This window comes from Thermobia domestica, chromosome 13 (assembly GCF_964235325.1).
Source record: "Thermobia domestica chromosome 13, izTheDome1.hap1.1, whole genome shotgun sequence".
NCBI lineage: Eukaryota > Metazoa > Arthropoda > Insecta > Zygentoma > Lepismatidae > Thermobia > Thermobia domestica.
In genome coordinates, this window is record NC_137466.1 from 154,721,016 (window position 1) to 154,738,805 (window position 17,790).

Consider the following 17,790-nt stretch of genomic DNA (forward strand, 5'->3'; position numbering starts at 1 on the left):
GTTGTCACTCAGCACGACATACTCTATCAGCGTGCTAAGTTTGGTTGAGATCAGCCAAACGGTCTAGGAGGAAGCGTTTTTCGGTGATTATTCCTCGATGGTACATCGGATTTTTGATTTCGACCTATGTTGTCACTCAGCACGACATACTCTATCAGCGTGCTAAGTTTGGTTGAGATCGGCCAAACGGTCTAGGAGGAAGCGTTTTTCGGTGATTATTCCTCGATGGTACATCGGATTTTTGATTTCGACCTATGTTGTCACTCAGCACGACATACTCTATCAGCGTGCTAAGTTTGGTTGAGATCAGCCAAACGGTCTAGGAGGAAGCGTTTTTCGGTGATTATTCCTCGATGGTACATCGGATTTTTGATTTCGACCTATGTTGTCACTCAGCACGACATACTCTATCAGCGTGCTAAGTTTGGTTGAGATCGGCCAAACGGTCTAGGAGGAGTTCGCGGACAACCAAACGGCTAACCCGAGTATAAGAGCTTCGCTTCGCTCAGCTCAATCATTTTACAGACTTTTTCTTTGGAATTCATAAAAGTCATACAACAGTACTTCTTTATCACGAAATATATTTAAAATTCTGTGAAATATTATATAAAATTTAAAAGTTGAGGAGGTCAAATAATTTTCCATCAGAAAGAAGTAATTTCTATCATACAAGTCAGAAATTAATTTTTATGATGAAAGGGAATTCCCTCAATCGCATCCGTTTATTTGAATTATGATTTCAGCTAAATACTACTAATAATAAGGGAAACTACGTATTATCTCACACTAGTTTTACTTTGACCATTTCTTCATAAATTACATAAGATTTGAAGAGTATGTACTTACCTCTAATTTGTGTTAGAAGTTGGTCCCTGAGTATTCCGAAGCTTCCCCAGCTTGATTTTGTATCTGGAATAGGGTTTTCTTTATCCCATGTTCCACAAGCAAACTTGTAAAAATCATCACAAGGTTCTTTGGTTTCATCTATTGATTTTAAAATTGATGATGCTGAAAGACAAAAGAACAATTTACTTTGTATGAAACATGACGTATTTTGCAGAGGAGAGAGAGAGAGAGAGAGAGAATTAGTATAAAACATCTGTCAGGAATGTACTTTCGGTACAAGAATGTTGTTTCCGTTATTTAATTCTGTGAAAATGACCCTTCTATACAATTTGCTTTGTTATTATCATACTTTCTGCATTTACCCAAATATTTATGCACAAAAAGTCTTTTGAATAGTTATTATGGGTATTTGGAAAAGTACTATTATGAGGAATATAGTGAGTTATTCTATCGAAAAATCGGGATTGATATTAAAACTTACCAGAATGACCAATGCACGTAGGAAACAAATTTACATGGCGTTCCGGTCAACTGTCTCAGTTTATCTTTCGCTTGGTTCACAATGTAATGACTTGGTTCTCAAACCACATACTAAGCCAATCAGTCACAAATATAACAGCCTAGAGAGAATCGAAGCCAAAAATTGCGCGTAACAAATTAGCACAAGATACTTACGAAGCTCCATTTGTCTCCTATGTTTATTTGGAATATTATGCATAATGTTAGTACGTACATGTAGTTACTATGTCTGTCCGTTACTTCACTTAATAACTCATAAACAAAGACGATTTTTTAAAATTCTGTTTCTTGCAATAGACAGCTAGTGCCAACATCTCAGCCCAGTTTGCTAATGGTGTCAATAAGTTGTGTTCACAAATAATGAGGACTTTAGCAGTGGTTACCATTATCCCATTTTCTATTAAAACAAAGGTAATAGAAGTTAGATATCGCGCCGTTAGGTGGCAGGAAATATCCTCCAGCGGTTAACATCTACCGGACGGAATTGAAACTTTCTACTGTATTGTATTTGTTGTGTGATTCGTACCTTTTTGTACTTCGTAGTCAATAAGTTATCAGATATCGTGGCAAACTCACCAAATTGATAAAGTCAATCCGGTCAAGGAGATTTATGCACTTATGTACGTATAGTATATTCGACAAGGAAATCAATTTATATTTGTACAACACCAACACAATCAATATCAATTAATTGATACATATTGATACAATAAGTAAATACAATATTAAATTATAAGAAGTTCCAGAAAAATATGTCAAATGGAATTGTAACATTTTAGCTATGGCATTTTAGAATCATATTTTTAAAATTTCTAATTAGAATAAAAAAAATAGTGCGAAAAAGTGTCACTTGCTTCCTTCTTATAAACTACACTAGGATCTACCTAGTTTTATTAGACTTCGAAACTATTTTATGGTAAAGTATGGTAAGTTTTATTTATTTAATTACCAATACAACACGCAGATACTCAATTACAGAATTACAATACATTTTTACAATAGGTTTTTTTTTAAGTGAATTACATGACATTCTATTTCCACATAATTTATTATAAGCAGAACACATTCTCCAGAATGATAACTTCAACATTATGTTGGTGCTAGCTTTTTTGCAATAGAAGAGATCTGTACTTAATCTAATCTGAAGTACACAAGTTCTAAAAATTCCAATTCAAGTTTTAAACTGCAGTTATTTTTTAAGACTTCTGCCTTTAGACTTTATATAATTTAGGACTTACGCAGGTAGATGATTTTTAGAACTTTTGCAATTTAGGGTTTAAGTAGAACATCAAGAATTAGCTTCTTGTCTTTTATTCTTTTCCGATCCTATCTATGTCAGACCTCTCTGGCTTCGATGTCGGAAGGCATCCGACATATTTTGCTGCATATAATTGCATTCTACGCTATCGGAGCATATCCGACACATTTCCTAATGTAGTATGGGCTCTAGTATGGAATCGAGGATATTTTCAAACCGATTATAGGGAACGAAAGTTTGCATAAGGAAAGTAATGACAACGGTGTTAGACTCGTGAACTTTGCAACATCCAAAAACCTAATCGTGAAGAGTACAAAATTCCCACATCGCGACGTTCATAAATACACTTGGACATCACCAGACGGAAAAACACATAATCAAATTGATCACGTTTTAGTAGATAGAAGAACACAATCTAACATAATTGACGTCCGGTCGTTTAGAGGGGCTGATTGTGACACTGATCACTACCTGGTAGTAGCGATAATACGGGAGAGATTATCGTTGAATAAAGGTAATATTCAATGTCCGAAAACGGAGAGATTTAATTTAAAGAAATTAGAAGAGAGCCGGGTAAGAGAGGAATACCAGATTGAAGTTTCGAATAGATTCGCGGTTTTAGAAGACTCGGAGTGCACTAGTGTTGAGGATACTTGGATTGAAATTAGAGATAGCATTAAAAGTTCAGCAATAGAAAAATTGGGACATGCGGAAATACGTAGGAACAAACCATGGTTCGACCAAGAATGCATTAAACTAGCAGAGAAGAGAAAACAGGCAAAATTACGGTGGCTACAAAATCCGAATGAAACAACTACACAAAATTTTGCAGATATCAGGCGGGAAACTTCCAAAACTTTTAGAACAAAGAAACGTGATTTTTTGAAAGCTAAAATTAAGGAACTTGAAGATAATAGTAAAAATAAAAATATTCAGGACATGTATAAGGGGATCAGCGAATTTAAGAAAGGCTATCAACCTCGTGCTTATATATTAAAGAAATCTGACGGAACAGTTCTCACCGATACGGATAGCCTCTTAAATAGATGGAAAGATTTCTTTGACGAATTGCTGAACACGCAGCCAAAAACTAATGTGCGTGGAGAAAAGGAAATGCACACCGCAGAACCGTATATTCCAGAACCCAATCGAATAGAAGTGGAAGCCGCTATAAAGAAATTGAAGAAACACAAATCTCCGGGTGTAGATGAAATTCCGGCTGAGTTAATTTTAGCTGGAGGCGAAAAATTGAAGAACAAGATACACAAACTCATTCTCCTTATCTGGAACAAGGAAGAATTGCCACAAGAGTGGAAAGAATCAATCATTGTTCCAATTCACAAGAAAGGCGACAAAACTGACTGTAATAATTATCGAGGCATTTCTCTTCTGTCAACATCCTATAAAATCCTTTCAAATATTCTATTAGCAAGACTGACCCCATACGCAGATGAAATTATTGGAGATTATCAGTGTGGATTTAGACGGAATCGATCAACTATCGACCAAATATTTAACCATTCGCCAAATACTCGAAAAAAAGTGGGAATACAATACTCCGGTACATCAACTATTTATTGATTTTAGAAAGCCGTACGACTCGGTTAGGAGAGAAACATTATACAACGTTCTTACAGAACTTGGAATACCAAGAAAGCTAATTAGATTAATTAAGATATGTTTAAGTGAATCCCAAAGTAAAGTCCGGGTAGGAAAATTTTTGTCCACGAGCTTCCACATCGAAAATGGCCTGAAACAAGGAGATGCGTTGTCGCCATTATTATTTAACTTTGTGCTGGAATACGCCATAAGGAAAATCAAAGATAGCAACCAGGGCCTAGAGTTGAACGGCATTCACCAGGTTATGGCATATGCTGATGATGTAAATTTAATAGGGGATGATAGGAGAACAGTAGAAATAAATGCAGAGATCTTATTAAATGCTTGCAGGGACATGGGTTTAGAAGTAAATACAGAGAAAACTAAATACATGGAAGTGCGTCGGGACCGTAATACGGCAAATTGTGGAGGCGTTAAAATATTAAATAATACTTTTGATAAAGTGGATACTTTCAAATATTTAGGATCAATATTAACAGACAAAAATCATATTCACGAAGAAATTAAATGTCGACTAAAAGCAGGGAATTCGTGTTACTATTCGGTTCAAAATCTCTTGTCGTCGCGAATTCTGTCGAGGAATTTGAAGCTTAAAATATATAAAACGATAATCATGCCTGTTGTTCTGTATGGTTGTGAAACATGGTCGCTTACTCTGAGGGAAGAACATAGACTGAAAGTATTTGAGAACAGGATCCTGAGAAGAATATTCGGACCCAAGAGGAACGAGAATGGGGAATGGCGGAAGCTTCATAACGAGGAACTACATAGTTTATACGGTTTACCCAACATTGTTAGGGTCGTCAAGTCTAGGAGGGTTAGGTGGGCAGGTCATGTAGCTAGAATGGAAGAAAGTAGAAACGCTTTCAAAGTCTTGACTGGTAGACCCATAGGAAAACGACCATTAGGAAGACCTAGGCGCAGATGGGAGGACAATATTAAGATGGATCTCGCAGAGATAGGAATACAAAGTAGAAACTGGATGCAATTAGCTAAGGATAGAAGTCAGTGGAGAGCTTTTGTGAACGCGGCACTGAACCTCCGGGTTCCATAGGCCATAGAGTTAGTTAGTTAGTTAGTTAGTTAGTTAGTTAGTTAGTTAGTATGGGCTCTAGTCAACAGATAGTACTCTCTCTGTTTCTCGACAGACCATGTATGATAGTTTGATTTGAATGGTAATAGTGCATTGTATTGGCGTATTTGCACATGTCGCAAAATGATAAGAAGAAGAAGAAGTGTAAGTGGCGGTATTCCATCTTTGATGTTACAAAATTACGAACAAAATAAACAGAAACGCTTTGGATGTAACCTACAGTTTTTTTCAATCGTAATTTGAATTCATATTTGTATTTTCCTCTTTTTAAACGATATGATAATTTCAACCTTTTTCCTGCTAGGGAGCATACGGATGGCAGGAAAATTTAATTAGATAGAGTTAAGACTTATACATACTTATGTACAAAACTTAAGATTAACATTAAATCGCATCAAAACTGTCGTTGGAAAGAATCGTAAGAGTTTTGAATTTTTTTTTCAGGGCGAGTCCTTCACTGCCACGTATGATTCCTGATATTATGGCTTGCTGGTGGTCCATACAAACATTGATTTCGGGTACGTGACGAGCGCTGTTTCTACACACTAGCAATTGTGTTCGAGAAGTCACGTACAGCATACACACATATACGTATATTGTTGACCTTATTGCTGGTGCATTTGTAGATTGAAGTTCCATCCTGATGATATGCGTGGGAAAATAATCGGATGATTCAGAAGGGTTAGTCACAGTTGGAAGTGTTACCCGAACTCAGTGTTCCACAGAGTGTTATCTCAAGAATAGTAAAAAATTCCATCAGGGTGAAAACGTCTCTCCGAGGTTTCACGGAGGCTATCCAAGGATTATCACTGCTTAAGAGAACCATTTAATACGCCGCGAACAACCAGGCGCTATAGACACAGCTCCGTCTCAGATCCGGGACTGCTACAGGGACCGCTGTTTCAATGTTTGTAGTATACAGACGGTTAGCTGAGAGACACCTGTATGCAACACGGCCAGTAACGTGTATTTCATTAACCCAATTGTGAAGAAGATCTCGTTTGAGTTACTGGAGAGAACATCACTCATTGCCCTACGAACAACGAAGATATGTCCCATAGAAACTCGTTTATCTCAGCAGTGATTCAAGACTTGAATTCATCTGGAGGGAGCCCACAACAGATTTCTTCCTGCTAGCATTAATGAATTGGTCCATTAAGGAGTCGAGGAATCATGATGTGAGGTGGGATTATCCTCGAGTCTTGCATACCCCTGCATGTCTCAAAACAGGATAACATCAAAGATATACGGTATCGGAATAATATCCTGAAGCAGTTTGTCTGTTTCAGGATGCAGTGGCTCTAGTTTCATCGGATGATAATGCACGTCATCATCGAGCTGGCATGGTGGATGAGTACCTTGAGACTCAGAACATTAGACGTTCAGTTGACCTAGTCGACCACTATGAACTCATTAGAACGTGAATGGGACATGTTTGGTAGGCAAATTACACTGATCACATGGCTCCAAAATCGATTGCCGAGTTCAGGGAGGCATTGACCCACGAATGGTAAACAGCACCCTTAACACTTATTGATAACCTCATCCTCAACATAGAATATCGTGGTGCAGTATATCTTGCAGTGCGCGAAGATCACGTAGACTACAGTTGTCCCTATACGTAACTCCTTTTTGGCTAATTTCACATAGTGTACATATACTGGTTTTAACTCTCTTGTACACTTTCGTTCCTTTTGTCCATTAGGTGCCCTTTTTTACATTATTTTCAGTCTGTTATCATCAGGAATTCGATCTCCCACTAAACTGATTCTTTGTTTTCCTTGTGAGATACATTTTCTAAACGGCATTAATCTTAAGTTTTCCACATGTGTATACTATACTCAAAAATCTGTGCTCTCTTGCTTCCTAAAGAGCACAAGTTTTTTAGTCTACACATGTGGAAAAGTTAAGATTAATGCCGTTTGCAGAATGTATAAAATTTAGAATTTGTTTGACTTGTTATTAACATACAAAGACATTGCAAGATATTCTTTAACACTGATCCTAACTATTTGTAACATTTATTTTTGGTGCGTTCAATTTTGAACTTACCTGCATGTATGCATGCTGGACTTAGACAATACTTCCCTGAATCTTCAGTACTAGTTGACTCTTTCGCTACAGCATCTTTATCTAAAAATTGCAAATCATACAATAATTATGTATATGCATTGGCACTCAGAGTCGCACCTACAATAGTATATTCATTAATTTCGCCACTACAGGTATATTCAGTAATTAAAATAAATTAAATCTATTAAGTATATTATGCATAGTTAATATTTCAAGAGCATAGTTTTAAAAATGAATTCAGATTAAAATCTATGAATCTGCAGAATATTTTTGTATGTAAATGTTTCTGAAATTTTTTCCAGTGAAAACTGCTTTTGGTCAGAATGTCTTACTGATCACTTTCCTCTTGTCCCATTCGAAACGAATTTATCATATATTCTTATGTTTCGAGCATGTATTCTTATGTTCTTATTGTTATGTTATCATATATTCTTATGTATATCCTTCTATTTTTAAAGTAGCAGTAATTATAATTCTCTTACTGTTATATTGGTATTAATAAATTCACATTAGTTTGTTTTGAAATAACTGAGTAGTATCAAGAGAATTTCATAGAGTAGATAGGAACATAAATTTCATAAAATGTCAGTCATGGGAGATACAAAGTTAAAAGACAATTCCTTATGTAATTTTCAAAACAGATCATCAAGTATATGGTGAGTGATACCCAATACACTACGGTATCGTTTTTTCTTTGGTCTTCTTCTAGAGTAATGATCGCAAGAGTAGACCTCGAGGACCACTTGTGGCCAGCGGACTACAGCTTGAGAAACGTTGCTGTAAGTATAATACGTAATGTTGCTATTCTTAATATTCTATAGATGTCAATGATTGCTTCTTTTAAATTGTCAAGTATAATAATCATGTATTGCACTAGAGAATATTAACTGTAATTCCATTAACTATAAACATCAGTGTAATTTAACAGTCTTCAAAATTACTTTCAACCTACACATCTTAGCACTTTACTTCACAATATTTAGACTGATATAAAATTATGCATAAGTATCTCCGAAATAAATTTTAAAAAATTACGTTGAAGTTCGAAATTAATTTCTGGCAAAAAAAATTAAACCGTACATTTTTCAGTTTCTTTCTTCAAACACTGAACTAAACTTAAAATAATAACCAATAAGATGAAGATCACAATACACACATGATTCACTGAAAAGGACCTCATACCTAGTACCTACTGTAACCATCCTTTGTTATAACGTTGTGTGTGTGATATTGTGTCATTTTTTTTTAAAAAAAAGTTGAGATTTAGTTTTTCATACCCATAGTTAAATCAAATCTATGCAATTGAGATGACAATGGAACAGGTGGCAGCTTCCTGTTTCAAGAGCTCGCGGACTCGAAAATTCTATCTTGCATAGAATCACAGACAAGATGGAAGTTAACCTGTGTTAGAGGGGAAATTAGGAATTAGATTTCTGGGCTTTCTGGGCATCTATTGTCATGTTAGCCCGTCACATATGAGGGATGACGTTCCTCGGCGATCACACTATCCTAGGAAAGGGGACAAAAAAAGGATTGGTGAAAGAAGGAAGCTGCCTGGGACCTATATGTTAAGTACCATCCCGACATTTGCCTGATGTGAATGAGGAAAACGCAGATAAACCTCACTCAAGATGGCCAGCTTGAAAAAGATCTTACAATTTTTCGACCGAGTGACCCCACCGGGAACCGAACACCAACCAATGTGTGATCGAGGTAAAAAAAATGTCTTTTTAATCCATTGAATTTTATAATAAATTAAGGTTATTTTAGTTGGTAGGCTGATTTTAAACTTTATCTTACTGAATTAAAAGCCAAAAGAAAATCAACTGCGCATTTTCATCTACAAAGTGGATAACCAACTGTTCATTAAGTGACTGAGTGACAATATTTGTCATGTTTATTTTGTTCCAGAGAATGAGTATGGAGTTTCTCAGAGCTCAATGATGAATAATTGACACTTAGATAGTGGTCCTTATGAATATTCCCAAAGCCAACTCCATCCAGTTACCAACAGTTAAACACATTCTATTACGTAAGGATGACACTCAAGTGGATAAGCAACATTGCCATAGTAAACATGTTTAAGGAAAGAAATAAAAAAAAATATATATTACAATATCTGACAAGGGCGCCCATCAGAGGGAGCAAGGTGGGGCGCTCACCCCCTCTGGAGGAAATTGTACTTCGGACGATCGAAAACCTAATAGATTTTTTAGAATTGTTACAGCAAAATTTGAAACTACATTTGAAATGTCACATATACTTGCCCCCCCCCCCCTTCTCGAAACCACAACATTGGCGCCCTTGGTGTCTGATTATTATCAGAGATTTTGTTTAAGAAAACAGGAATTATCACTTAGAAGATTTCAATGATCACAAACAAATATACTAAAACCTGTCAACTTGGCTCTCCCTAAGTTGGCCTCTTTCCTATCGAACCTATATTTCCCCATAAAACATTGCATTATATACTTATAATTCTACAAGTTGGCCATCTGTCTATCTTGGAACTTGGCAACATTGAAGCATCTTGCTCCTATGCTGTTAATATTAAATTTACTTCTGTGTGCTGGACACATACGTAATCTTTATTTCTGGGAAATTCTTGCAGACAATATTTTACTTTTTTGTGTTGAAGTTGGTCAGTAACTAAACCGAAGGGAAGAAAAGGATTTTTTTTTTTTGGTCACAAGTAGATTCAAATATACATCCAGCGATTGTACTCTTTATTGTTTTTGTGAGTATTATCGTAGAGTGTATCAACAGATTGATGCCATTAAGGCTCCTCATTCGTTTCTTTACATTTTTTTTTTTTTAATTTTTAATCGCAGCTTCTACTCCTTTTTGTCCTTGGGGAGCTTACGGAAAATATAAAATAAATTGCTTTCGGATACATGTTGCAAAGTGTTAAAATTACTTAAGACAATAGAACAAGTATTTTTCTTTGTTGCTCGACGTCAACATCCATTTTCCACATGCTTTCAATGTTTCACTGCCTGAGAGCTGCGGCCAAGAGAGAGAGTGGATGTTTTGATTATTTCCTGAGACTGACATTTTATTTTATATAATTTAGTGTCATGAGTGGAGTAGCGAAACGAGACAACAATGTACTGTAGCGTTTAGTATCTAATTAGGATGTTCAAAACAGTATGCAAATAGATCAACTAAGATAGGCGTTTATTTCATAGAATATTTTTATTTTACAGTAAAAATACCAAATATTATTTATAATATACAAACCAATACATAGAACCAGTGGCGGATCTAGAAGATAAAACTTAGGGGTGCAGCCAGAACTCAGACTATGATAGGTATATCATAAGTTTACTATGCACTTTCAAAAATATGTAAGTAATAGTTTATTTTTGTCACTTTAAAAACTGGGGGGGGGGGAGCAAGGCGCTAGATCCGCCACTGACATAGACAATAACTAATAGCTACATTAGAAGTACTTATTACGATCTATGATAGTTTTTTGTTTCAATCGTTGTGCGCTGAATACGTAAAATTACTTAAGATGGGATCAAACACTAAAGTGGGGCCGCGGTGGCTCAGTGGTAGAGCGTTCACCTCTGGTGCTTGGGGTCCCGGGTTCGATCCTAGCCCCCGCCAAGTGAACTTTGTGGTGGACAAACACCGTGTGCGTGGGTTTTCTCGGGGTTCTCCCGTTTCCTCCCACTTTCTTCATTCCACCATTTCATTCATTTCTCATAATCACCGTCTCCTTTAGCCTAACCGGCATAACCGTGGGACGTAAAACTCAAAGATTTCATTTTCAAACACTAAAGCATGTAGATGCCTGTAAACTTAATTTTCCTATACGAAAATAGAACTTAACGAATATTAAATAGTATTAATAAAAGATTAATTTATTACAGTGGTGTCGGTGTCGTGAAAAAACATCATGAAATGGCGAAGAAGCAATGACAAGCATATACAGGGTGTAACGAAAGGTCGTTTACAACGCTTGGGAGGTGATTCCTCACACGAAAACTAGCAAAACGTTTATGTGACATTTTCTTAAATTCGGCGTCGTTTCCGAGTTACAAGCTGTCGCAAATGGCGGCAAAACGACATGTGACACCTCATTGCGGACAAAGGAAAGGCAACAGTAATGGGTCTACACAGTTTAGAGAAAGTAATGCCTGAATAACATAAGGAATTTCTCAAAGGGAACTTTCTTATGTGGACAGACTGACATGTGGAAAATGGATGCAGAAAAGGAACTCCTTGTGCCGCGTCCCTACTGCCTTGCTTCTCACACCAATATGTTATTCAGGCATTACTCTCTCTAAACTGTGTAGACCCGCTTGCTGTTGCACCTTTTCTTTGTCCGGAATGAGGTGTCACACGTCGTTTTGCCGCCATTTGCGACAGTTTGTAACTCGGAAATGACGCCGAATTTAAGAAAATGTCACATAAACGTTTTGCTTATTTTCATGTGAGGAATCACCTCCCAAGCGTTATAAACGACCTTTAGTTACACCCTGTATATATACCATATATACACCATATAACGTAACCACATAACGTGCTCATTAACATTAATTATTTTATTTCATTTCACAGAGATAAGCCGAATTGCAGGAGAGGCAGATAACAAGATAGTCTCATTGTTTCTAGTTTTGTTTATAGTTATACAGTTTTGAAATACTGATTAAATTGGTTAACAGATAGAGAGACGTACTCAGCTCACTGTCGCTACAATCGAAGAGTTATGACTGCCCAGATGTAGCACATTCAACATGGTTATGCGTGGTCAGCGCATTATTTCTGGTTTTCTGGACGTGAGTTCGGTACTTCTTAATTCACGTAGTTCCTCAATTGCCTCAGGATGGTGATAAAATGAAATGAAATATTTCAGTGTTACGACTCACGATTATGTCTTGAAGGCTAAAGGATATAATGATTACGAACGATATAGAGAATGAAGAAATTGGAAGTACACATGATAGGACACGAAAAAACACACAATTGTGGTTGTCAACCACAAAAGCTAGGATCAAACCAAGGACTCCATACCCTAGAGGAGAGTACTCTACCACTGAGTCACCATGGCCATTCATGATGATGGGTCAATACCAATACCAGAAAATGTTAGTGATGAAATCGGAAGTAGAACCAGGGACCGTGTCGCGTGTTTTACAATTCGGCTAATCAGGCCAATGAAATCAACATTTTTTTAAAAAAAAAAGCTCGAAAAATTTGTTTCTTTTTAAATGCTCTTACTCGCTCCCGTAGACTCGCCCGTAAAGTATGTTGGCATTTATCATCTGTTCTGGCCGGAACCAACACAGCACATTTATATATGTGGCAAAAAGTGAAAATATTAACGACGAATAAAAATTTTAACGTGATAAAATTAGCATGTGCTGTCATCTATTGTCTTTTAAATCTATTATCTTTTAAATACTTATAATATACTATAGTCTTGTTCCAGTTTTCAAACTGCTTTAAATTAAAATATTCATTTCGCAAATATAAAAATTTTAAGAAAAAAAATACTGATTTATTATTATTATTATTATTATTATTATTATTATTATTATTACAAATTTCAGATAAATGGTGCTGATTTTGTATACCGCCAAAAAAATAAGGATTATATTATATAGACTATACGTGTAACACCCGCTACTTTGAAACGTAAAACGGAAGTATTATTTGATGACAATCTGATTTTGAAGGAGGATTTTCTGGTGAGATTCTCTTTTTTTTCTGTTTGTCTTTGGATTCACTGTAATTTTGTTGTTTTTGGTAGGAAGAGTGTCTCTGAGAACATTTTTACTTCTTTACGTTATCATTACCTCACACGTGACGAAAACAATAACTGTAACTTTTTGTGTTATATTGTATTTCCTGTTATTACGTTCAACGTTACTATAATGACCGCATATTATAATACTTAACATTAATTTTGTGTGTGTGTGTGTGAATGTGCAACAGTGTTTTTTTGACTTAAGACCATTTCTCTTGTTCAATTAATCGTAGAAAAGCCCGTAGACTGAGTAAATTTCTGTACATGAACATTGGTCCAGGGTCTTTTATCCAAACGAATTTCAGAATTGTTTTTCTTCTAAAGTATTTCTGTAATTAATGGGTGAAAACCATAAGGATGTAAATACATAAATCTTGTTTCCGAGAAAAACGAGTTTAAATTTGGCTAATCCCTTAAGTTTCGTAAGAAAAGTGTTATTATAAACAACTATATCTTTGGCGAGGACAGAAACATCATTCTGCTCAGATCTTTTTGCTACACGAATTTTCTTCTGTGTAGTTATTATTTATGAACTTACCTCAATATTTACCAAAATTTTATTTTTCATCAAAATGTACCTATGTCATTATAGTTTTCACTCATTTAGTTTAACATAATTGCACATACTGTCATTACCAAATATATAAACCGAATGGGGGGGGGGAGGAACCTGTGGCCTTCAGAGTGGTAAAGCACGACCTTCTGGGTTTGAGAAATATAATTCCGAAGCTACATATTAGATCAAATAATAGTTTCAAACATTTTCATATATATTATTAGTGTAAGTAATAACTGTAAAATGTCCATAAAAATTAGGTATAAAACTATCATATGTGGCCTTCCTGGAAAAAGGGCATTGTTCATACGGTCTTAAAAAAACGTTTCAAATGTTTGTCATCCCTGATATACGGGTGTATACGAATCACAGAAAATGTTCTCTTCTCACTTATTTCAGAACAACTGGATATATTTGTTTAGGATTTAGTTTCTGGGATTTCGGCATCTATGGCCATTCTAGCCCGTCACGTAGGAGAGATAACTTCCCTCGGCGAACACACTATCCGGGAAAAGAGAGGAACAAAGAATTGGGAAGGAAGGAGGCGGCCTGGGACCTATATGTTAGGTACCGCCCCGACATTTGGCTGGTATGAATAAGGAAGACTCAGGAAAACCTCATTCAGGATGGCTAGCCTGAAAAGAAAACTTTTTACACTTTTTCGACAGAGTGTTCCCACCAGGAATCAAACCGGGACCGCTCGCACCGAAAGCGAGAGCGTTAGCGACTACCTACTCGGTGCCACTGGATATACAGGGTGGCCCAAAAGTATGTATACACCCATGCATTGATCAAGTATAACGTTCTAATTTATGGGCTTATTTGTTTCGGCTCTTCCGAACTTAAGATGTAAGTAAAAAGCAATAAAAACTGGTGTTGTATGCAATGAGCTGATCAATACGGTACTATTTGTGCTAATACTTACGGTACGGGGCTGATCAGTACGGTTTTATTTGTGTTGGTACTTACGTTATGGAGCTGATCAGTACGGTACTATTTGTGTTGGTACTTACGGTACGGAGCTGATCAGTACGGTACTATTTGTGTTGGTACTTACGGTACGGAGCTGATCAATACGGTACTATTTGCGTTGGTACTTACGGTACGGAGCTGATTAGTACGGTACTTTTTGGGCCACCCTATTATTTGTGTTGTGGTTGTTAATTTACAATTATTCTCTCTACAATATACAGAAACATGTCTAAATTGTCTACATAAGGGAAAAAGCTAAGATTTAATTTAAGTCTTAACAATACAAATTTTCAGTTTTGAGTTATATGTTCTGTGTTTTAGACTTTCACCATTTTTTAAGCGATAAACAAATTAAAAATGGCAGCTAGTTCTTAATATTACTAGCACATTAGCCATAAATCTAAGTATCTTTCGAAACTATAAATTACGTTCTTCACAACTACAGTAATGACGAAAGTAGACGTTAATGTACTATGTACTGTAGTTTTTAAAATATTATTTTCTATTTTTTAGATTTTAACTTCTAATATTTGAAGAGTTAAACGTGTATAATTTGTTTCTTAAAATGATATTATGTATCTAATTGCTGAAAATTGTATACAGTAACACCTTAAAATTTGCAATCAAGGCGCGACATATTGTAATAGTTTTTCATTAAAATTACAATGAATCGTTGATAACGGTATTGCTATTATACCGTTGTTAAATTACAATTTTTGCAGTAAATAGTTGATAGTATAATAGTACAAAGATTGTGTTATTACCTACAATAATGGTTTATATTATAGTAACTGTTACTTTAATAATAATTAAAGCTTATTGTTATTTTAATACCAACAGGGTAAAAGTGAGGGAGAACCGTTACCCCACTTCGAAAAAAATCTATGGCGTCCTCCCACTTCCTCAAAAATTACAATGTGCAAAGATAGGCACGGGGGACGGTGTGACGTCATACGTCCCCTTATGTTTTCAGATTTACTTTCACCCCTGAATGCCAACCGTATTTCGCCAGAATCTAATTTAGCAACAATGTAGACCCATAAGAAGAAAGTGAATTAGTAACATTAAATAGAGCCTTTGACAAGCAGGTAAGAGTAATCCAGTTGAAAAATTCTTGGAACAACATAGATCCTGTAGAGATAAGTTGTTACAGTGTCGTCTTATTTAGTCATCTTACTTCGTCAGATATACTTAGTCAAATGGATTTACATAAGAAAGTTCTTATCCATCACCAATAAATTTATCATACAAGATGATCTGTTAGTATTTTTAATTTAATAAGTCTTCGTATAAAATATATATATATTTTACTTTTAATGGTACTTACAATATGAAATGTACGTTCCTAGTAATATTGCCAATACAATAATTATGACTAAAAATATTCCAACTATGTAGACTAGGGATCTCTCTAGTTTAGATTTCGTAGAAAAACTGAAAAGTAAAGGAAAAAATAAGATTAGGACACATACTATGAAATACTGTACAAAGGCACATTATTATAGTAGAAATCTTTCTTTAACGTCCCACGACTACGCCCTTGAGGCTAAGGGGGACGATGATTAAGGCAAATGAAGGACGGTGGAAGAATTGGTGGAATGATAATGTGAGAGGATGTATCCTTGAGAAAACCCACGGACACGATGTTGTCCACCACAAACTTATTTGGTTGGAAATCGAACTAGAGACCCCATGCACCAGAGGTAAACGCTCTACCACTGAGCAGCTATGCCCTCCTCATTATTATAGTAGAAATTGATTTGTTGATTATTGAAGTTTAGCGTCCCTTTTCAGAACCGAGAATACAGTTTAAGGTCGTACCCGAGTGACACTAATACCTTCAATACTCTAGGGTTGCCAACTGGCCGCTATTTTACCGGCAGATTGGTGTTTTTATCAGCTTCAACTATATATTTCTAGGTTTAAAATATAATTATTCTTCATCCGTTTTGAGGATTGTGCGCGGGTGCCGGTAACTGTATTTTTCAGAATTGGCAACCCTAGCTCCACTATAAGACCAGCGGAGAGGGCTCTCATTGAATTACTATTACAGTGAATATAAAACCATATAGTGAGTATTGGTTTCCTATTGCACCAAGATAGTGTAAAACGAACATAAGTAAAATAACATGTAACCAGGCAGCAGCAAGAAAGAAGTGACGTAGTTATAAGCAGAAAATTGAAAAAAGAAGAAAACAATATAAGTAGAGAGCTCAGGGTTTGTCCAACCTAGCATAAGCTTCAGCATATCGGGTGTAGAAATGATTGTCTGCTATATCTCCTCTTTCTATCATTTCGCACACCTCAAAGAATAATATTAAAATTTATATTCTATTGTTTTAAAAGAAAATTCCTAAACTGATGAATGCTTTTGAGACGTCTTAATTCTTCCCCAGTTCACTTGAGTTTCAGTTATTTGTACAGCACCATTATGAAACGTCAAGGATATGAAGGACAATCACGATCGGCTTTGAATCCAGTGTAGTTGTCTGGTGCACATAGTGCCATGCAAGATCAACCATCACAGCATAGGCCGTTTCTCCTCAAATTGTTTAGCTTCCAAAAAAGCTGTATTAGTCGAGCACGTCGCCGACTATCAAGACCATCCGTCAATGGCATTGATTAATTTAATAACTATGCTAAGGGACAGCATTTATGGCGTTTAGAAAGCAGCGCTCAAAGTTTTAAAAAAAAATGCTGTTAGCAAATACAAGAACTGCGACGTTGCCATGTCTTTGTATTCATTCATGCCAGTTTATGCAATAAAGAGGGGATTCATCATTCACTTCCTTCTGTATAGCCACATTCCTTTAGTAGACTATATGCAGCAACGTTCTGTCACAGTCTTTATGTCATTCGCCTAGCTCACACGCCACCGATTTAGCATTTTGTGTATTATGGAATTCCAGAGAAAACTGTAGTAATATTCTTTCTTTTCTGTTAAATATTCTTTTTTAAAAAAAAAAAAAGTGAAGGAAAACGAGGAGAAAGAGTAGAACTTTTAAAAAGTGCAGAGAGATATATATTTACTGTTCTAAATAGGAAGTTAATCATTGCGTCTGCTCTGCAAAGGAGTTGACTAGTAGGCTAGTTCG

At 35.9% G+C, this 17,790-nt stretch overlaps 1 protein-coding gene across 1 annotated transcript in view; it reads right to left on the bottom strand.

Annotated features, from left to right (window-relative positions):
• Positions 1-17,790, bottom strand: part of LOC145668652 (neprilysin-like) — a 150,885-nt gene that overhangs the window by 83,663 nt on the left and 49,432 nt on the right. The window contains exons 3-5 of the mRNA XM_081736710.1: positions 16,023-16,129; positions 7,389-7,469; positions 847-1,008 (exon numbers count right to left, since the gene is read on the bottom strand). Coding sequence (XP_081592836.1) covers positions 847-1,008; positions 7,389-7,469; positions 16,023-16,129 — 350 coding nt within the window. The remainder of the gene's footprint in view (positions 1-846; positions 1,009-7,388; positions 7,470-16,022; positions 16,130-17,790) is intronic.